At 35.7% G+C, this 23622-nt stretch overlaps 1 protein-coding gene across 1 annotated transcript; it reads left to right on the forward strand.

Moving 5' to 3' along the window:
* The first annotated feature begins 7205 nt into the window (after window positions 1-7205).
* On the forward strand, window positions 7206-21900 carry LOC130721060 (CLIP-associated protein-like). The gene is made up of 21 exons (XM_057571791.1): window positions 7206-7809; window positions 9461-9616; window positions 9713-9775; window positions 10383-10451; window positions 10621-10786; window positions 11459-11620; window positions 12384-12481; window positions 13221-13295; window positions 13373-13441; window positions 13525-13610; window positions 13684-13801; window positions 14598-14696; window positions 14771-15128; window positions 15274-17072; window positions 17538-17639; window positions 18042-18146; window positions 18229-18303; window positions 18682-18750; window positions 18867-18935; window positions 20067-20168; window positions 21475-21900. The coding sequence occupies exons 1-21, from the start codon at window positions 7477-7479 to the stop codon at window positions 21634-21636; spliced, it is 4335 nt and encodes a 1444-aa protein (XP_057427774.1). The 5' UTR covers window positions 7206-7476; the 3' UTR covers window positions 21637-21900.
* The last annotated feature ends 1722 nt before the right edge of the window (window positions 21901-23622 follow it).

Raw genomic sequence — 23622 nt, forward strand, 5'->3', positions numbered from 1 at the left:
TGAAGGGATAATAGCTCCCATATTTTGGAAAATCAATGAAAATTCTTCTACTTAAGTGATTTTAGTTCTTTAGTTCTCAACAATTTATATTTGAATATCGAGCAGAGTAAAACAACAAAAGGTACAAGTTACCGCGTGTAAGTTTTTCGGAATAAGGAAACATCGCCACTGAGTATACAAAGCCTTGGCAATTCTAGTGGCCACTAGAAACCAAGCCTCGTCAACAAAATTGACTAAGGCAATAAAAGCCTAAATCTACAAAACTCAGTAAACAATAATAGCAATAACATAAATGAAGGAAAGAAATTTCATTAAGATAAAAAAGGGCGTGACCCATACATGTTTCAAATAACAAAAGGGCGAAGCCCAAAACAAGGCTTGACCCATAAACAAAATAAACAACAAACAAGATCAAGCTAGGTTTTCATTATTGGCGTTGTTGTCTTGGCTTGCAGTAGCTTTGGGGTCCCTTTCTTCTTCATCCCCATTCTTGTCCTTGCCATGGCCATCTTCACCATTCTCTTCCTCAGATTCACTCTCAGAGTTAAATTGAGGAAGGAGGTCGATATCAACATCATCATCGTCGACTACTTGGCCATCCTTAATCTCCTTCAAAAACCCGATACGGGAAAGGTCAAAACCAGGTTCAACAACACTGATTTGCTCTTTAGCCTTGAGAAAGCCTTGAGCAAATTGAATGGATGCACGCCCAAGAATGGAAGCCTTCAGGCGTTCATACTTTTCCTCCATCTTCCGACACTTAGTCTGAGCAGCAATGTGTTTGGCATTAATGGTTTCCTTCAAGGACTTAGTTTTCTGCAGGAGTAAGTCAGAAGTCGCCAAGTCCTCAGTTAACTTAGCACATTTTTCCTCGGACGACTTCAGGTGCTTATTGGCGGTTTCGGCGTCGCCTTTCGCTCGCTCATACGCAGCCTTCCAATCAGCTGCCTTTTTTTCAAGACGATTCTTAGCCGAATGCATGTCCTTCACATTCTGAGCCATTCCTGCCACAGTACCGGCGGCCGAAAGCGCATGATGAATGGCCATGGAAGCAATGTTGGGGGGACCTTGACCAGAAATGTCCTTGTGGAGCCTGTTGTCAAAAGTTCAGTTCATAAAATCCAAACCATTAAAATGAGGATCAGACAAACTCAGCAAGGTAGGGAGGGCCTCGCCTCGAACGGCTGAACTAGAGCCAGCATGAACAAACGGCGTCAGTGGGCGGTTAATCAACGCATTTGGATCCCCACGGGGTGGCGGGACATTATCATGTCCCTTCTTTTTCTCTACCGGTTTGCCTCTTGAGGCCAAGCCGGATTGATTTAGAGTCGTCTAGTGCAAGGGTTTGTCACCAGCAGTTTTTTCAGCGGCGCCCAAAGTCTTCTGGCGCTTAGGGTCTCTGATGTTATCTGAGTCAGAGGTACCCTCAAGTCTTTTCTTCTGCTCAGCCTCAGCAGCTCTTTTTCTCACCGCCTCAGCAGATTGGGCGAGATACTCCTTCATCTTCAAGGGGTTGGCATCAACCTTACATTTACCCATCGTGGCTGCACAAGAAAGTGTTACAGTTAAGAGTGATGAATGAATCAAGTTATGTGTAAAGATAATTAACTTACTAAAAAATTGATTCAAGGTGCCAGTTTTTGACGCCTCAATCAAGTCATGACCAGAGAATACCGGCAACGACCAAAGATAATCAGCAACCCCTCGCTCGGAATCATCTAAGGCGTCATACGAAACAGAGATTTTCCGGCGAGGATTTTTTGTCCAGTAAAACGGGAAGAGAGGGCAATTGTTGGAATCCCGGAACAAATTCTTTACTTCAGGCGACTCAACAACTTTAAAATACTTTTTCTGCCACACTTTGTAATGACTCTTAAGAGCAGTGAACCGACTCATTTTCTTGCGGGCTAGGAGAGGAACCCACTTCACGGAAGTAGGTTTTTTAGTAACAGACTTATAGAAAAGGAAAAACAAAGGGTAGGTGGGCGTGAAGCTCAGATGATCACACAAGATTTCGAAGCAATGGATGAAGCCCCAGGCATTGGGCTGGAGTTGGCAAGGCGCCACATTCAAAAAAGACAAAACGTGACATATGAAAGGCGAAAAAGGAAGTTTGATAGTCAATTGTTTAATTAAAGCATTAGGCTGAATACTACTTTTGTATCAGTTTTATAATTTTTTCCGATGTGATTTGTTGGTTGAATTGGGTTAATATGAGTTGCTGGAGCTGGACACTCATTGGTCATAACATAATGTGTTTTTCAAGGAAGCTCTTAGTGAATGAAGTACATGAATCATGAGGCATTAAAGCCAAGTAAGAGAAGAAAGAACTAAATTCTAAGTTAAACTTTTATATATGTGACCGGGAAATCATTATTAATGTATGGTTTTTGTTAACCGTACAAAACATTATAATGCTTTGTTTAGTGTTCAAATGATGTTTTTTTGTTCATAATTATATATTTTCTTTCCTGGATATGAATAGGTGAGATTTTAAGATGTTTGTTTGAACTTTTTTAGTGCAAAATTGAATGAGAGATAATTATGTAACTGTTCCTACCTCATAACATGACCTTTCTGACCATTTTCCATTTTAGTGAGTACTTGCATATGGTGGCCTTCTATGATGCATGTTTGATGCAGGTGACTTTGGTCCTGCTAGATAGTTGGGGCCCCAAGTTATAAGTGCTTGGAGCTGCTTGCTGATTTACCCTATGGCTTCAACTTAGATATTTGCTCTTTGGGTAAGAAAGGTCTCTTATATGTTTAAGCTTCATTATGTTCAAACCTTTTACTAACTATTTTCTACTACTTATAATTGTAAAAGGTAGAGAAAAAATTATGACCTTTGTTGTTGGTTGGATTATCTAAATTTGAGAAATGCTTGCTGCAAGGCTATATATAAATTACAAAGCTTTATCCATGTTTTACTTATAACAAGAAGAAAGTCCCTTTTCTATTTTATTTGATGATGTTCTATTATTTGTTGGATAGTAATTTTAACTTTATATTTTCCTTTTCAATTTATATAACCTAAAAATCTGTCATCTCAGAAATGTGGAGACAAGTGCTTGCTTTACTTGAAAAAGTCATAGAGAAATTGTGAAAGCCATAATTTTATGTAAATTATATGAACTGATAAGGATTCTTTAATTCCGCTATTTCTGTATTGAGAGTCCCACATTAACTAGAGATGTGACCAAATAGTCATTATAAAGGCTAGAGCAATCCTCACCTTTAAGCTAGCTTTTGATGTATAGCTGCTACCACTACTAATCCTTCTGTCCCTTTGGCTTTTTTCAGAGGAATATAAAGTTTTGGTTAATTTCAAAGTGAGAGAGAATGAGAGAGGGAACTCAGTTTTTTGGGGGATGTGAAGAGTGAGCAGTGGATGAATGAGAAAATGCATTGACAATCTTTGTTACTTACTCACTACTCAACTGTGTTTGTTTATATGTTCCTTTCTTCACTCTTTCTCTCTCTTTAATCATTATCATCATCACCATCATATTCTTCTTCTTACCTTCAATCTTCTTGCCTTATTAGATTCTTCTTTCTCTTAGATTTTTTCCAACTCAAGTTATTCCCTTTCTTTTCTCTTCTTTCTTTCTCACTCACTTTCTTTCTAACATCACTTCCTAGAAAGTGGTTTCTCACTTTCTCTAAGTTTGTTTTAACTTTTACCTTAAAATCGATTCTAAGTTACAACTTATAGTTTGTGACTTATCTCAAGATGTTTCTTGTGCATTTTGGCATTGAATGAGCATAAGGTTGCAAGGTGAATTTGGAACCTCTAAATGTGATAACATATTGATTAAGCATGAGTATAGATGTCCACCTTGTGACATATGTATATCATTCCAAAAATAATTTAGCCACTAGATTTGCATTAAAATCTTATAATGGTAGACTGACATATCTTTTTTGTACAATTTTATTGATTGGTAGCGGGACACAGCTTCTTTAAAAAGAGTACTTATAAGTTATAATTCTTATGTGCAGGTATATATGAGAATCCACACAAATAAAAATAGTTGTCATCATGGTTGATACACCATAATAAAAAATTTGTGGGATCTTGATACAAAGAGGTGACTGTGATTTGGATATGCATTACTTTGTGTTTGGCTGCGAGGATTGAGTTGGACCTCTTGGCTTGTGGATTATAGACATCTCCTTGATGTGCTTTGTTGTGAATTGGATGTGCTTTGTGGTGAGCTATAGTCTGTGGTTTTCTGTGAACTGTTATGGGATGTAGTGTTATAGGTGTTATGTTCGTTATGCTTTTTATTCTACTCTGTGTTTTCTTTTTTCTTGACCATAAGTTTATATTTTTCTGCACTGTTGGTTTCAATAGTTTTTTTTTTATTTCAGAGTCAATGTATGAGGAAGAAGTTGATTGAAGAGTTAAGACCAGTAAAGGAATTGAGAGAGGGAGAGAAAAAATCGTAGGAATGAAACAAGGAATACAGTGTTGCGAGAATTGTAGATGTCAAGATCATGAATTGTAAAGGTTGTGCTCTCAACATTCGTCGCTCCCTCAATTGATTCCTAGGTGACTAGGTGAGTGCTTCTTCAAGGTTTGAATTCAATTTGATTTATTCATCTATAATGCAAGTATTGAGGAAGTATGTTACCTTCCTTATTTCAATCAAGAATGTTACCTTCCTGCACAATCTCCTCCGGCTATAATGCCCCCACCCCTGCTATAACTAATGTTGCCAGCCAGGTCCACTTCACACCCAAAACAATTCCCCAACAACCAAAGTGGATATTTTATCCGTGTTTTTTCACTTGCAAACTCTCACCAAACCAAGCTTCTGCAAGTGAGATGGTAAGGTTTAACTATTGTGCTTAAGTTCTTAGCTGTTATATATTGATCTTATTAGACTGTTTTTTGCACTGCAAAACTTGCCGGTATATGTTTATGATTATATTCACAATGGGGAAGGTTACAAGTGGCTTTTGAGAGGGCCCATTGACAAGGAAGTGGAATGTACCATTCTTGGTGTGCCTAATCGGAATTAGGCGAGGTTTGGTAGGGGTTGGAGGGCCTTCTGTTCGTCACATGGATTGAAGGCAGGGGATGTGTTGACCTTCTTCTTAACCAGTGAAAAGTTTGTTGTTATTGATGTTTTATTCAACATTAAGCTGTGATAGAATGGCATGTATGTTCTTACTTAACGAACTGAATTGTATTTGTTGTTGTCTATTATGTACTGGACAAGTGTTGTAATTTTACTTAGTTTACGATGGCATGTGTTGAACAAGTTGTTGTATCATCTGGTTTGTTGTCCACAATTTCTCAATCATGAGTTGTCATATTATATATATGTAAGGAACATTTTGTAGAAGAAAATATCTGGTTGTAATCATCGTGCAAAGCACGGGCTTAGATACTAGTTTGAGTACATAGTTGGACTAACGACTCCCACTTAAATAGGAGTACACAAAATTTATAAAAATTAAATACTATAAAATAATGAAATACATGTATGAATCACTAAGCAAATTTTTCTAAGAAAAATATATCAATTTAGGCTTAATTGCACATTTGGTTCTCCACGTATGCCATTTTCACGATTTTGGTCCCCAACAAAAATCAATTGCATTTTAGTACCCCAACGTTAGCTCCCATTTGCAAATTTGGTTTTCCGTCCATCTTCCATCTAAAAATTAATGGAAAGCTTAGGTGACATTTTTTCCAAAATATTTTAATTTTAAAAATTAATTGTTTAATTAAATAATGTTTTTTTATTTCAATTAGTGGTCGGAGGAGGAGGACTAAAACTGAAATAAGAAAAATATTATTTAATTAAAAAATTAAATTTTTAAATTAAAATAATATGGAAAATATGCCACGTCAGCTTTCCGTTAATTTTTGAATGAAAGATATACGGAAAATCAAATTTGCAAACGGGAGCTAACGTTGTGGTACTAAAATGCAACTGATTTTCGTTGGGGACCAAAATCGTGAAAAGGTTATACGTGGGGACCAAATATGCAATTAAGCAATCAATTTAACCTACAAAAATATATTTCAAAATAATGAATCAGCTGGTCAATGAATTTTTTTTTAATTCAAACCCCCAACAACTTACTTAAGAGATAAATGACTAAACTACTACGACACCCATAAGTTGTTTTAACCGATTTATATTTAAAAAATATTTTAAAGGTATTATTTTTTTTGTACATTGGAAAAATAAATTGGTCGCACCAGGGATTAATCCTGTAGCTTCCCACCCCAACGCATATGACCCCTAGCTTCTACCACTTGAAATATCATTTGAAAAACGAAGGTATTATTTTATATAATTTATTGAATTATTATTTTCACATCATATAATAATAAAATATTTTTTAGATTTGTTTAAAAATATCTTTCTTAACAACATTACACATGATAATAATAATAAATTGAAATTTTTTACTAAAAAATAGTTACTACAAATTTATATTTTTAATATAATAAATGATTTTTTAAATATGATTAATTTTTCCACATCTGTATTTTTATTGTATGCAAAGAAAAGCTATATAAACACACCATAATTTCAAAAAAAAAAAAAAGCAAGCAAATTAGTGTCTAATTGTTTTTACATTTCAAGGAGGAAAATCAAATTGCACATGCAATGTAGAAGAAGCCAAGCTTCTTAGTTGACATTGAGCTTGAAAACAAATGTTGCTTCAGTGATATTTGGATGATTCATGTTCAGATTTTTGGGTAAGATATAAAATGATTTATTTCTTCCTTTTCACTTTCCTTTCTAATCAAACAATCATCATTATTATTTCTCATATAAATCCACTTATTTCTTCATTAATGCTTTTTTTTTATCACATTATCTTTCTCATTCATTTCTCTTCTAAAATTTAAAAACAAACAAATTATACCTTTCTTAGTTTCCGTTTTCACCTAAATAAAAATTATCAATAGGAAAAAGCAAAAATTTTAATTGGTACATGCATTGCATGAGTTTTTTTTTTTTTAGGAAAATGTTAGTTATTAGTAAACTAGTACAAATTATTCATTCTCAGGGTTCGAACCCTGAACCATCACCTACAATTACCCTTAGCTCAACCATGTGAGCTATCCATCTCACTTATAAAAAAAGAAAAAAGAGATAAACTAAAAAAAAAACTAGTGGTATCCATTGTAAATTAGAAGCACGTGGATGGTTAACTATCCAACCACCGCAACCACATCAGCAAAGTTTTCAAATCGTTTCCCTTTCCTTTTGCTTCATTCATCATCTTCTTCTTCTCCGTCGATCCTAGTCACCTCCCTCTCTCTCTCTCTCTCACTTCACTTCACTCTCTCACACTTGGTTTAAATTCAGCACCGTAACTCGTGCATTTGCATTATCGCATTGTCATTTGCATTTGCATTTGCATTTTCTCAATTCTCCATGCGGTGCTGAATTGGGTACCGAACAGTTGGGTCAGATCTGAGCCCGGGCGCACCAGATCCAAATGGAGGAAGCCTTGGAGCTCGCGCGGGCCAAGGACACCAAGGAGAGGATGGCCGGCGTCGAGCGCCTCCACCAGGTTCTGGAAGCTTCTAGAAGAACCCTCACTTCCGGCGAGGTCACTTCCCTCGTCGATTGCTGCACGGATCTCTTGAGAGACAGCAACTTCAGAGTCTCTCAGGGCGCGCTTCAGGCTCTGGCCTCCGCCGCTGTCCTCGCCGGCGACCACTTCAAGCTTCACCTCAACGCGATTGTCCCCGCCGTTGTTGAACGCTTGGGCGACGCCAAACAGCCTGTTCGCGACGCCGCTAGAAGGCTCTTGCTCACTCTCATGGAGGTAACTTCAGTTCTTTCTATCTGTTGCGATTTCGAGCAAGTGTTTTTCAGTGAGGATAGTTGAGAGTGGGGACTGATGAAAAAGTGAGATCAGGAATAACACTTTGAGTGTATGAAGAGGAAGCTCTCAGATTCAGTTGTACTTAAATTGTACCAGTTATACGTGAAACGTTTCATTCTTTGATTTCTTATGCTTTTCTAGCGTGCATTTTGAGTTCTAACCAGTGCTAGCTAAGATGTCCTGTGGTTTCTAGCGAGTGAAAAATCTGATGAGTGATGATCAGTGATTGCTGTGGTTTGTAGCTCTTATCACAGGATCTTTAACTAGAACTGTGACCTTAACCGTAAGATCTCTGAGATTTGTCATGCAGCTATAGGCCTATAGCATTCAGTTTTAGTGTCATTGCGCTGCAATTTGTGCAATGTTATAGATCGTTAGCTTCATCAGTCATTCTATTCGACTAGGTTGGATTAACCAAAGTATTTGAGCCAGATTACATGCAAGCCTTCTGGCAGTTATATTTGGGAGTGAATTACTGAATTTCAATGACTTGGTCCTAATTTTTATGTTTTTATGATCATTATTTTTCATATATTCTGAAATTTATTGTCATGCTTTACATATTTACGTGCCTATAAGCTGCTGTAGGTAGAGTATCCTTTCTAAAATGACATATGATTGAGGATAGGTCTATATGGAAAAAGTTATGCTGGAAGCTGTTGTAGGTTGAATATCCTTTCTGCTGTAGATAGATCATTGCTAAATGTAGTGGACATTATGTTTGGTTTTTGGTAGATGTTGATAGTAGCGCTAGGTTTTGATAGATCACCAAATAAATGATTTTTTTTTTCATGGCAAGTCTATGTAAATTCCGACTTTGAATCTTCTTATCTCCATGCCCAAATTGTATGTTTTCTTTGGAATGGCACTCTGTGTGCTTAACCTGACCGTAAAAAGCTTCATTGCAGTTATAATGATTTCATTTTCACTAATTTTGGTTTATGAAAGAAAATAAGAAGAGAGCAGATGGAAAGAGAGAAGATGGTAAGAGAGAAAGTTGTCAGGAAAAAAAGATTTTTAGGTTCGGTGTGAGAAAAATAGAAGAGAAAGTGAAAAGAAAAAAAGTGATGTGTATTCTCTCCTTTCTTTTGTTTGAATAAAGGTGGATTAAAAAAGAAGATTTCTTTTAGGATAAAAATACATTTTCCTCTAATATCATAAATGTTAACCTCAGCTACCAAAAGAGGGGTTAGAAATTCATGTAGGAGATTATAGGTATTACTGTATTTTTGGAAAGTTACAAAAATGCATCCCTCCCACACATTTTCTTCTCATGGAAGAGGAGAGCCCAAAAAGGTGTGGGTCCCGCTCAAATGATTCCCTCTTTTCTTACTCTTCTCATCCAAATGAGTGTCTAGGCTACTCTCCCCTGCCTCTTTCTCTCTTCACTCTATCTACTGTACCAATCAGAGTATAAGTGCACTGAAGTTTTTACTGTTTGGGTAAATGCATAGAATAGCCTCCTACATCTATCTATCCCCCATGTGCTTATTTTTGTGGCAATTTTAATATACTTCTGGGGTAAAGTTTCTTTCGTTTTTCAGTTCTATTCTTCTTCACCTTATTGTTGTCACTTTATGACTATTTGCAGGTTTCATCTCCTACAATAATAGTTGAAAGAGCTGGGTCCTTTGCTTGGACATGCAAAAGCTGGAGAGTCAGAGAGGAGTTTGTACGGACTGTCACATCTGCAATTGGTCTATTTTCATCTACTGAACTTCCCCTTCAACGGGCTATTCTTCCTCCTGTATGTTCATTGATTTTTACAAACATGCAGTATATATCTTTTTATATTGTTCAATAAATTTGTGTGATCTAACTTTTAAAAATTGATCAATGTCAGATTCTGCAGTTGCTGAGTGATCCAAATTCTGCGGTTAGGGAATCAGCTATTTTGTGCATTGAGGTAAGTAAGTCTTACGCTATATTCATATACATTAAGTTCATGTCATAGTCACCCATAATAAGGGTTCCATGTCATACTTATTTAAATTATTAAATTTCTTATCCAAGTAAAGAAGAAAGAATGGCTGAGTGTGTGTTGTTTTTTTAGCCTATGGTTAATGAATGCATTTGTGCTTATTTAGCTAATAATATCATTTAACGTACTAGGCCCTATTAGGGGTCTGGAGGATGTGATTTGTTGTTAGAGTGAGTGATAAGTTTGGGCTATATACTATATACTATATTGTTCAATGTAAAGTCAAAGCTAGTGTTCTCAAAACCTCTCAATTTTTGAAGGTCTGCATCATGTGAACTTAATATGGCTCTAAATTTAGTAATTCATGTAGTCCAGTTCTAGCAAAGTTTGGGTTTCTGTTTTAATACCGCTTATTCAATTTTGCATGATTATTTATACTATTTTTGCATTTTTTTAATGGTTTATTCTATATTTTAATATTTATATCATAACACAATAGGAAAAAACTGATTGAATAAAGTATATATGCATACTTGAGGAGAGTGTTTTGAAGTTTTAAAATGAATATGAATATTTTAACATCTTTTTACAGGAGATGTATGCTCAAGCTGGGTCTCAGTTTCGTGATGAACTTCAGCGCCACAATCTTCCTTCATCTTTGGTAGATATTAAACAAAAAAATATTTTACTGATATCATTATTATTTAATATTCTACTCATTCACACAAACATTTCACTTGTAGTTTGGACAGTTGGAGGTCCTTTTACATTTTCTTGACGACTGCAATGAGATTTCATTATTCATTTTCAATGCACAACGATGGTTTCAGGTGAAAACTATTAACGCCAGGCTAGAGGGGATTCAACCAAAAGTGCACTCTTCAGATGCTATTTCTAGTGGTTATATGGCAGGGGAAATTAATCCTGTGTCTGTTAATCCCAAGAAAAGTAGCCCAAAGGCAAAGAGTTCATCAAGGGAGACATCTCTTTTTGGAGGTTAGAATATTTGCAATGTTTTGGATGCTAGTGTTTATGTTCTAATTCAGTATCAATGTAATTTTAATGTAAGGGCTCGTACATTATCCTTATATTTGCCATCTCTTTCTCTCTTGAATGTGATTGCCTACTTGCCTTATAAATTGCTTTTAATACTACTTATTTTATCATTCACTTGAGCTGCACAATGATTGCCTACTTTTCCATCTCCATATTGGTATTTGGAATCAGTAATTTTGCTATCATTCCATTTGGACTTGGCAGTGAATTTGGTGATTGTTGTCTTATTGTATGTTGATCACGTATTGGAATCTTGGGAGATTTTAGCTAGCAGGGGTATTCGACTGGTATAGCCTGGATGATATTGGGATTGGACCATTGATTACATGGTGGTTCTGGGATCTATTTTTGTTCTTCGCTTCCATGAAAAATGTATGAGATTCAAGCGCAAAACGTGTAGAAATTTAGATGATTTTGGTGGTGGAAGTAAAATGATTGAAGATAATGTAATATAATCAAAAGAGATAAGTGACATCCAAAGTCATACGTTTGAGAAATTTTCCAATTTATATATTGTTATCATTTCGTGTATAGTCAGACAAATATGCTGTGTACTCTTATTTTGTTGTGCTTTATTGAATATGTATTTGGTTTCTTATTAAATACAAGCAGGAGAAGGTGATGTCACAGAGAAGGGCATAGATCCTATCAAGGTGTATTCAGAGAAGGAGTTAATCAGGGAAGTTGAGAAGATTGCATCTACCCTTGTACCTGAAAAGGACTGGTCAATTCGTATTGCTGCCATGCAGAGAATTGAAGGTCTTGTGCTGGGAGGTTGGTGTCTCCCATCTCCTTTGTAGTAGTAGCATGTAGAAGCATATACAGAATTTCATTTTTTTTTGATAGGCAAATGTTAGTTGTTAGTAAATTAGTCCTCCTCAGGGTTCGAACCCTGGATCCTTCACCCTTCATCCCACCCAACCCTTATGTCCCTAGCTCTTACCACTTGAGCTACCCTTCGGAGACTATATATGCTCAGATTCCAATCTTAAGCCGTCCTCCTATTGTGAGTTTAAATAGGCAAGAACATTTGTAACTGTAGGAATATATTTAACATTTGTGAAGGAGGGTTATGATGATCTTAGGTGAAGTTGGTATTAGATTTTACTCGTAGGCTTTTTTTGCAGCTGAACTATTTAATCATATAGTTATGGAGATGGTCTTTGATAAATAATAAAGAGGAAATTAAGTGCTGTTCAGGGAGCTATAAACCGTAGGCATATGGGTGTTGGAGGGCCAACAATCAACTAAACGTTAGTTCAAGTATAGAGGCATGGATTTGGTATTCTATTTGTACAAAGAAGGGGGATTGAAGCATTAGTTGCTCTTTGAATTACTAAGTAATCAGTACCCACATTTTTTAAATTTTATAATCTATTTAACTGCTATACTTTGTTTTATTTTTTAAAATATTTATTTTTGGTGAATTTAGTATTTTTTATTTCTTTATTGCAACTGAGGTTTTAAAACTCAATACAAATTATGTTTTTGTTTCTGGTATGAATGATCATTTTCTTTTGAATATTATGCTTATCAGGTGCTGCTAATTATCCATGTTTCTTCGGACTCCTGAAGCAGCTTGTTGGACCTTTAAGCACACAATTGTCGGATCGAAGGTCCAGCATTGTGAAACAGGTGCGCTGGCAGTTTCTTTGGTTTTCTATTTTCTTCTACATAATTCTTTTTTCTGTTTTTTTTTCCATGAAAACATTTTATTGTGCTGAGTTGTGAGTTATCGCCTTCTGTTTTGCCTTCCCTTTATAGAAGGCAATTGGTGAATATTCCCTGTTGAACTCCACCTGCTCTGACTCTGTCGCCCCATGCTTTTAAATCATAAAGTGAAACACTACTTTTTATTTTCATGAAGCATGTTAAGATCCCACACCAGCTAGAAATAGACAAATCACCTGTAATAGTGACTGGGGCAATCCTCCATCCTAGAGCTACCTTTTGGGATTGAATTAGGCTTATATCATTGTCAATTTTAATACGATATTAGATCCTCTACGTTCAAGACAATTTATTCCTTGCCATAAAATATAAAAATTGAAATTAAGCACAAGGCATATGCCTTTCCAAGCGTCAAACTCAAAATCCTTCAGCATTAAGAGGGGTGTTAAAGATGTTAGAGGTGTAAAATCATTCTAGTGTCTTCACCTCACAACTCAATGTTGGGTAGTTGTTCATGACAAAGTATAAAACTTTAAGTAGCTATCATACGAGATCTGTCTAAAACATGTTCACTGCAGCCTAAATGTTGGTTGCAATTGTTTGAATGGGTTTTCGTTTACGTACATTGAAATGTTGATTTTCCAGGCTGTTAATTTATTACTAATAAATGATTGTTTTCTATTTGGTATTTGCTTTATTCTAGGCTTGCCATCTATTATGCTTTTTATCAAAGGACTTTTTGGGTGATTTTGAAGCATGTGCTGAAATGTTCATACCAGTAAGTTCAACTTTTTATCTATGATTATGATGTTGGATGTTTTTAGTATCTTAATTAATACTTGATCTGATAATCAGGTTCTTATGAAGCTGGTTGTGATTACTGTGCTTGTAATTGCAGAGTCTGCAGATAACTGCATAAAAACGGTAATCTAATATGCTTACTAGATTTCTGCATTGTTTTATACTATTGCAATATCCTATTGCTATCTTTGTTCTCCACCTTGTAGATGTTGCGTAACTGCAAAGTTGCTCGTGTACTTCCTCGGATAGCTGATTGTGCAAAATATGACCGTAATGCCGTACTTCGTGCAAGGTATGGATTATCTACTCCTGGGGATTGATGTGTGAGAGTTTTGGTTTTGTAATTAATACCATTTGTTTTGTAGGTGTTGTGATTATGCTCTTTTGATACTAGAATATTGGCCTGATGCACCAGAGATACAGCGATCAGCGGAATTATATGAGGATATGATAAGGTGTTGTGTTTCAGATGCAATGAGTGAGGTAGCTTTTGACAGTTGTAGGTTATTTGATGTTTGATAAATATTGATTCTGCATCACATTTGGACTTTGACTAGCTTTGATGGTTTTCCTCTTTTTCCCAGAGCTATTAAGAATTTACATCACATTTGTAGTTGCATTGCAGCTGCAGTTGTGGTGAAATGCACTACTTACACTGGAATATTGGAAAGCCATGAGCAAATTTATTTATTGGTTCGCTTGTCTCATTATGTGTCATTATTAAAATTCTGAAACTTTGCTCAATTAATCTCATGCAGAGGTGAAGTTTCTGTTGTGATTCACCATCGTTTAAAAAGTTTATTTCACAAATGCAATAACTAAGGACCAATAGGCCACATATTGGTAAACAAAATGTTTCCCAGAGGGAGTTCTGTTGTGAATACTTAACCACTTTCCTTTCAGATTTAGGGTAATGATTTAAATAATCAGACTTGTATACATCTATGAATTAATAATTTGATAAGACAATTCTATTTGAAGGAAGAGGGGTCCAAGTTGAGATTAATTATGTCATTACTCTATTTCAGTGTATATTAGTGTTTCTTTAGATGATCTAAAATTTCTCCTGCAGTGCACAGTTTAAGTTATATTATAAAATGGGATCTTTGATTTTTTCCTAACAAACTTTTTTTTCTTTTTCACGTATCAAAAGTTATATTGATTTATAACAGAAGCTTGTCAACTTAATTGTTAAGATGTTGACCGACATTTTTCATGTGGCCATATTGTTGGTGTCAAAATATATATGCTTGAATGATTACAATATGAAACTTGATAGGTGCGGTCGACTGCTAGGATGTGCTACAGAATGTTTGCAAAAACTTGGCCAGAGCGTTCCCGTCGTCTGTTTTCATCCTTTGACCCTTCTATTCAACGGGTATATGTTTGAAGGTGTTATTCTTCATTTATTTTGTTGCTTAAGTCTTTTTATAAAGTGAACATAACTTGCAGTTAATAAATGAAGAGGATGGAGGAAAACACAGGCGGCATGCATCCCCTAGTGTTCGTGATAGAGGTGCACCGATGTCATTAACTAGTCAAGCTTCAGTTCCATCTAATGTAACTGGTTATGGAACTTCTGCTATTGTTGCAATGGACAGAAGTTCAAGTTTATCATCAGGGGCTTCTATCTCCTCAGGTGTTCTTCTTTCACAAGCTAAGTCATATGGTAAAGGTGCTGAGCGAAGTCTGGAAAATATGTTGCATGCAAGCAAACAGAAGGTCACTGCTATTGAAAGTATGCTTAGAGGTTTGGATTTGTCTGATAAGCATAATTCATCTGCTCTCCGGTCTTCAAGTTTGGATCTAGGTAGCAAATAAGTTAACCAGTTTAATATTTTATTTCTACCTAAATTTTCCATGCTTCTTTCCATTCAGTCATTGATGATGTTGGTGGTATAATTTTAGATCTGTTTGTGCGCGGCTAAGTGTTTCTCTTATTGCTCCTAGTGCAGGAGTTGACCGTCCCTCATCTCGTGATCCACCATTCCCTGCTGCTGTTTCAGCATCTAATCATCTGGCTGGCTCTTTAATGACACAATCAACCACTTCTGGTGTCAATAAAGGTAGTAACCGGAATGGTGGTTTGGGCTTATCTGACATTATCACCCAAATTCAAGCTTCTAAAGATTCTGGCAAGTTGTCATATAATAGTAATGTTGGTGTTGAGCCTTTATCAGCTTTTTCATCATACTCAATTAAAAAAGCTACTGAAAATTTACAAGAAAGAAGTTCTGTTGATGAAAACAATGACATCAGGGAGACTAGGCGATATATGAACCCCAACATAGATAGACAGTATATGGATCCTCCTTATAGAGATGGCAACTTTAGGGATTCACCGAATAGTTACGTGCCAAATTTTCAGAGGCCGCTATTAAGAAAAAATGTTGCTGCACGTGTGTCTGCTGGCAGGAGGAGGAGCTTTGATGATAGTCAATTATTTCTTGGGGAGATGTCAAACATTGCAGATGGACCAGCATCTCTTCATGAAGCTCTGAGTGAAGGACTTGGTTCAGGTTCTGACTGGTCTGCTAGAGTTTCTGCCTTTAATTATCTTCACTCCTTATTGCAGCAAGGTCAAAGGGGAATTCAAGAAGTAGTCCAGAATTTTGAGAAGGTCATGAAGTTATTTTTTCAGCACTTGGATGATCCCCATCATAAAGTTGCACAGGCTGCTCTTTCCACCCTTGCAGAAATTATTCTTACTTGCCGAAAGCCCTTTGAGGGTTACATGGAACGAATGTTACCCCATGTGTTTTCTCGATTGATTGATCCTAAAGAGCTTGTTAGACAAGCATGCTCTACGACTTTGGAAGCTATTAGCAAAACTTACAGTATAGATTCTCTCTTACCTGCATTGCTTCGCTCACTAGATGAACAAAGGTCTCCTAAGGCAAAGTTGGCCGTTATTGAGTTTGCAATCAGTTCATTTAACAAGCATGCAATGAATCCAGAAGGTGCTGCTAATATTGGCATCCTAAAATTGTGGCTTGCCAAGTTAGCCCCATTGGTTCATGACAAAAATACAAAGCTTAAAGAAGCTGCTATTACATGCATTATATCAGTGTACTCTCACTTTGATTCATCTGCAGTTTTGAATTTTATTCTTAGTTTGTCAGTTGATGTACAAAATTCTCTGAGACGAGCCCTTAAACAGCGCACCCCTCGTATAGAAGTAGATTTAATGAACTATCTGCAGAACAAGAAAGAGCGACGTTCTAAGTCTTCGTATGATCCATCTGATGTTATGGGAACATCTTCTGATGAGGGTTATGCTGGATTGTCTAGGAAAAATCATTACATTGGAAGGTATTCTGCTGGTTCTCTAGATAGTGATGGTGGCAGGAAGTGGAGTTCCCAAGATTCAACCCTGATTAAAACCAGTTTTGGCCGACCAGCTTCTGATGAAACTGAGGAACAATCATATCAGAATCTTCAGACTGATTCTAATAGTGTTATTCTTGGTTCAAAAACTAAAGACTCTGCTTACACAATCAATTCAGTGGATCAAAATTTTGGCTTTCAAACTAGCCAACTTGGACATGTGGACAGTAACATGAACTTTGAAGGTCTGTCATCTGATCTGGATGCTAATGGTCTGATGTCATTAGAGCATTTAAACCTTGCTGAAGGATTTAGACATGACAAAGAATTTCCTTTTGAATTGAACCATAATCATCACACCACTGAAGATGTAAAGGTTGACTCCATGACAGACACTGGACTCAGCATTTCTCAAATTCTTCATATGGTGAGTTTTGACTATTATAAGATTAATTGGATCTGTAAATTTGTTTGTTCGAATAATAAACATTGTTAGAAAGAGAGGTATATTATGAGGATAAAGTATCCTCCAGGAACAGAAAAAAGACAGCAGAAATGTATAAAGTAAAAGGACTCATCAGCTTCATAATCAACAAAATCCTCCTGTAAAACAGATGCAGAAATTTTGCAATCTGAAATTTTGCTGCAGCGAATAACACCAAGTACCAGCTAAACGTACGTAGTTCAATAAAAAAATTGGAGTAAAAATTTCTCCGGGTAATGTGAAAGAATGTTAAGGTTGTGGGGCAAATCCTTTTTGTAGTTCAGCCCCTGTAGTGGAGACAGCTTTATTTGGCCTATGTGCTCATAAGCAATCACTCTTTAAGTTTATTGTAGTAGAGTTGTATCTTATATTTTTTTCATCACTAAAGATACCATTTGTTTTGTGTAGATATGCAGTGGAGGTGATGGAAGCCCTGTTTCAAGTAAGCAGACAGCACTTCTCCAGCTAGTTGAAGCTTCTATAGCAAATGATCATTCGATTTGGACCCAGGCATGTTTGATTTCATTTGATTAGTACTCTTCTTCCTGTCCCTATGTTGTTTGACACTTTGACTCTCAGATGAACTTGAAATGGAAGACATTGTCTATGAAAATTCATAATATATTTGTGGTTTCCTATTGTCAGACCTATGTTTTTGATTGATAGTTGATATTATGTAATGCTATTTATCTAACAATTCTAAAATACTTTTTAGTCACCCTCTCCGAAAAGTAATTTGTATTAGTATAGTAGTGAGTTTTCTGATTGTTTGATTGCTATCAGCTGTCAGATAAAAAGACAAGTTTTGCTTCTAAAATATATTCCTAATTTGTTGTATAATGTTAAACAATGATGAACTGTATATTTGGATTTGTCTTGTGTAATGATAATAGTTGCACGGTGTAATTGCAGTACTTCAATCAGATTTTGACAGTTGTTCTTGAGGTGCTGGATGATTCAGATTCCTCAATCAGAGAGCTTGCTCTTTCATTGATTGTGGAAATGCTTAAAAACCAGGTTCTTACTTATTTTTGTGCCTGTTTTTGTTGGATTATGCCCTTGCTTGTATCGGTGTTATATCTGCGTTTGTTGTTTTCAGAAAGATGCCATGGAAAATTCAGTTGAGATTGTAATTGAAAAGCTGCTTAATGTTACAAAGGATATTGTTCCCAAGGTAATGAATGGGTCTAATCCTCTCCTAGTTTGTGTTTTGTATATGTCACCAATCTATCCCTGTCCCAAAAGCTTAAGCTATTGGGTGAAGACACTTGAATGGTTTATATTTCTATCACTCCTGAACACTACATTCCATTAGGCTTGAAGTATGGGCATCGCACATGAAGACACATGAATGGTGAAATTCATCTTTTTATTAGAATATCAGTGGCAGTGAATTCTTGACCACTTGGTCATGGAAGCTTTGATACCATGTCATGAACTGTCAATCACAAAAGCTTAAGCTGTTGGATGAAGACGCATGAATGATTTGATATTATATTTCTAACAGTATAGTTGCTTTTTCTATTCTTAGTAATTTTGATCTCTTCTTCAGGTCTCAAATGAAGCAGAACATTGCCTGACCATCATTTTATCTCAGGATGATCCATTCAGATGTTTAAGTGTATGTATTTCTTATTTTTTACTTTTTGCTGCTCTTTCCCTTGTGAAATGTATAGCTGGAGGTTGGGTTATTAACTTAATTGTTAGAGCTGAATTTCAGTATTAAAAATGTTTCAGGTGATTGTCCCTCTACTAGTTACTGAGGATGAGAAAACTCTTGTCACTTGCATAAATTGCCTAACAAAGGTAATTAGTTTCCTTTGTCAGTGTTGCTTCAAGTGGCGGTTTCTGATAAGAACCATGTTTTAAATAAATTTCACTTATAATATACTTATTTTTTAAAAGCCTCAATCTGTTTTGGTAGTGCCGGAGTTCGCTGTCAAGCAATGATGCTTTAAAATGTGGAAATAATCCCCTTCGTATTCATCTAATACCAATATGCATGTTACTTTTGTTCTTTTTAAATTATTGATAGAGCATGGTAGAGGGTCACCTCTTGGGTACGCAAGCCAATTTGTCCTTTGTTTGACTGTTGGGTCAATATGGTTCTCAAGACACAAATTTCTCTGGTTTCTTCCTTATGAATCATGAATGTCATGCTTATATTGACTATAATCTCATTTTAAATTTCCATATGTAGAACAAGCTAGGGGGTGCCAGCCTGCCACCAACTGAGTGGGTACGCTGAGTCGCTGACCTTAAGAATATGTGCTGAACAATGCAACTCGCCCCATTTTGAGGTGGGTTGGCAAGTTAGCCTTCCAAAAAAAAGTATGGGTTGTGAGTTAACACCCCAAAATGGGGGGGGGGGGTGTTGACCCACCCAAAAAAGATGTAGGGTGGTGGGTGGACACACCCAAAATTGCTAAAATGTAAGAAAAACAACTAAGATAAAATTAAAAATCTAAAAATAGCAAACTACAAAAGTAAAATATGAAATGCGAACCCGACAGGCCTATCCGCCCTGCAACAATACATTTCCTTGGTCGGTTATGTGAGGCGGGTCAAAACAAGTTGGTGGGTTAGAGTCTCCAGACCCCCCACCCCCAACCCCCAAGGCAGGTTAAGGGTTGATCTGACGTGTCTAGCCTGTTTTTCCACCTCTAGTAAAAGCATAAAATGATTTATACCAGCAAGTGATAGTAAGTAGGAAACACAGCTAGGTCTCCTATCACTTGCATTTGCTGAAAAAATAGATTTTTTTTTTTTCTGTGTAAATTTGTGTTCATGCATGCTATCTGTATTATATCCTTTTTTAATAATTCACTGTATTCCCATAATACCTATATATCATTGTAAACGTACTACACAAAAATTGCTCATTTTATTTCATGAATTAAATTTGCTTTGGAAACATGTTTTTGTTTATCCCTTCAGCTTGTGGGGCGGCTCTCTCAGGAGGAACTGATGGCCCAGTTACCCTCATTTCTGCCTGCTTTGTTTGAAGCTTTTGGAAACCAGAGTGCGGATGTTCGTAAGGTACTTGTAGTGTTTTGTCTGCACCCATTAATTAATGGTCCTGCACGTCACACATTTATTGAAAATTAGGTGAATATTTCTTGTTAATTAGAGAACACTGAAGTGGTGTATGTAGTTTCTAACAAATTTCTGTGACTGTAGATTATATGCTTGAGGCCTATTTGGGCAATTAAAATATTAATCTACTCCGACAAAAACAGTATCCCTAATTGAACCTTTGTGGGATCATAATTAGAAAAATACTTGAAAGATTGGAAACATTCTTGCTAATGTGAAGTGTGAACTGTTCACATTACTTATAATGAACATTTTACCTCATTTTTACGAGGGAGTTTGTATTTCCTTTAGAAGTAGGAACTGTTTGATGTTTTTGGTTGGTCAAGCTTAAAACTTCCTTTCCTCTTTCTGTTTTTCATTAGTTCCTAAACTGAATATCTATTACCACAGAATGCTATGGCTGTATGGGAGTACTGCCTGTTTCTATCATTTCTTAATAACTTTGTTGCTGCATGGACATTCTCATATATTTAATGTCATATTTTGTAAAATGGTTCATTAGTTTTAGATATATTTGAATGGGGAAATTGAGACAGGTACCATAAAATTACTCTAGAATCAGAATATGAATGCAGTCATTTACTATTGAGTAGGTTGTAATAGACTGAAAGCTAATGGTCATTCCCTCAAAAAGCACATTTCATTCCATAAAGGGTTAATTTGGCTACCGGTATAAACCTTTTATCTGTTGAGATGACAATCCCCGCTACTACCAGTCCTACCCTGCTATCCGTTGCCACTAATCCCACCATCCCTGCAACAGCAACCACCATCCCTGAAGCTGTCACTGTGGCCCCAACCAACCCATTACCCATTTGGCTAAAACTGTGGCTACCTTTTGTGCCACAGGCGTCCTGCTATCACCTTACATTCAAACTGTAATCACGCCAAGCTATCATTTCCACGTGTCAAGCCTTGTGTCCGTGTTGATGGTTTAGTATACCTGAGCCACCAATACTTGCTATGCACCTTCCTTTAATGTGGCAAATCTGATCAGTAAACTGTTCTTTTAGGCTCAGTTGTTGAATATTGATTTTTAAGTTTTCTTCAAGGTGATCAACTAATAATATACACAATGGATGATAAATTTGACTGAATTTGTCTAAGATAATTTTATTTGAATGAAAGGGCTTGTTATTATTTTTATTGCTAGAAATTGTTGTCATGTTATTTATCATATCCTTTTGCCTCATTATTGTAAATGCTCTCATTCATTATTCTCATTTTATGTTAATGGTCGATGGTACAGACTGTTGTTTTCTGTCTCGTGGATATTTATATCATGCTTGGGAAAGCATTCTTGCCATATTTAGAAGGGCTTAACAGCACCCAATTGAAGTTGGTCACCATTTATGCAAATCGAATCTCACAGGCAAGGACAGGAAAAGCAATTGATACCGCTCACGATTAGCAGGTTAATTGGAAGAGTGCTTGCGGGTTTTGAATGTTTTCATGTTGTGTATTTTGTATATTGATTGAGTGCATGAGTTTTTCTGGTGGGATTTTCATTGTGTTTATTTTCTCACCTTAGTCATATATTTTTGTCTTCCTTTTTTCCCTGCCAATTTTTACCGGATTTTGAGAGTGCTGGACTGCTGGTGGTGGAATACATTGCCGCAAATTGTAATGTACATTGAGGAAACGTGATTGATTTGTATTAAATGGTTTTCGAGAAGGCCTCGCTGTCATTGGTTCGGTTACTTGGTTTTTGTTTTGTAAAATTTTGGATAGCCTTTTGCACCTGTAATTCATGTCGCTCCAGAGCATGGATGTAGAAGCATCCTTGTCTGGGCGCACTGATTTGTGGCCGATTTCCGTCTCATTTGACATCTCATTAAGTAGAAAAAAAAACAGGAATTTATTTGAAATGACACATAGCAATACTGGTTCAGAAAATTTAGCACTATTTCCCCCTTATTTTTACTACCTTTATTACAGTTATATTAAATAGTTGTAATTGACTCTAATTCTTTTAACGCAAGTATCTGTAAATGGAAAATAATTACACACTAGAACTTCAACTTCACAGATATAGGAATGAAAAAGATAAGTGAGATCTGATAAGCGATATACAGATAATCCAAAAAAAATTAGATAAAATAAAACCCTGGAAAAGAAGGGGGAAATCCATTGGGCAACTGAAGTATCTGGAATTGGGGACCAAATAACTGTTGTAGTTTCCAAAATCTGGTATTTTGAATGAAGTTATTGGATTTTAGAATCTTTACGGGGGGTTATGCTGTTAACTTTTCAATTCCTAAATTTAGGTTTATGGTATTGCTCACTAAACATGCTAGAAAGGATTTTAGAAATCTATATATGGGGTTATGATGTTAATTTTTCAATCCTAAATTTAGGTTTATGGTGCCCACTAAACATACTAGAACAGTAGAAAGTAAAAAATGCATTACCTTTTTTTCAAATTCCAAAATAACAGGATTCTTGAATTTTCTGGTATTATCTTTATCACATTACCAGAATTTTTTTTTGATGCTTATCACATTACCAGAATTTGATAGTGTTACTGTTTTTTTTTTTTTTTTTTTTTTTTTGTTACAAATGGAAGATATGATACTGTCACTCTGTAGATAAAATTTTCCGTGGTATATCAATAAATATACTGGAAATTCTAAAATCTGGGCTTATTGTTTTTCTAAATCCCAAAATACCTTACTTTTGAATTTCCGTTCTTATCTTTTACACATTATTGGATTTTAGAAATCAATATGCTTTATTATGATTTTCAATTTTAAGCTATCAGATTTTAGAATTCGATGTGCTTAGAATGCTTCTTGATAACAATCTTGCATCACAGCTACTACCTTATTTAAAAGCATAATATAAATGTGTTTAAACTAGTGTGGCACGGGATAACATCTTCTGTTTATGGTGAAAGTAATAAAAGAAAATAAAATGAAAAGAATTAAAGGGATGTGCACCGTCAGTGTAAATAAATTTTACACGGTCATCCAATGGAATTCCACCACATCATAAAATATGTCTTTGTTTTAATTAAAATTTAAAGTGAAAGTTATTACTCCTCCTACGTGACATGTTGTTATTGGCTGTCTGTGTAAAATTGTTTTACACCGATAGTGCATATCCATTAAACTCAAATGAAAAACCAATTGGGAATATTCAAATTTTAATTCGATTAAAAGTTACACAATTAAATATCAAACATTTTGCAGCAGAAAATAGAAAATATATTAATTTTGCTCCAGAATATTCAAATTTTAGTTCGATAAAAAGTTACACAATTAAATATCAAACATACTGATTTGCAAACATTTAGCAACAGAAAATAGAAAATACATTACTGGAATTAACAGGAACATTTTTTGATAGATACATGGATAATAGAGGGATAGATAGAGAGACAGAACAACAAATGATT

The sequence above is a fragment of the Lotus japonicus genome, chromosome 5 (genome assembly GCF_012489685.1).
Source record: "Lotus japonicus ecotype B-129 chromosome 5, LjGifu_v1.2".
NCBI lineage: Eukaryota > Viridiplantae > Streptophyta > Magnoliopsida > Fabales > Fabaceae > Lotus > Lotus japonicus.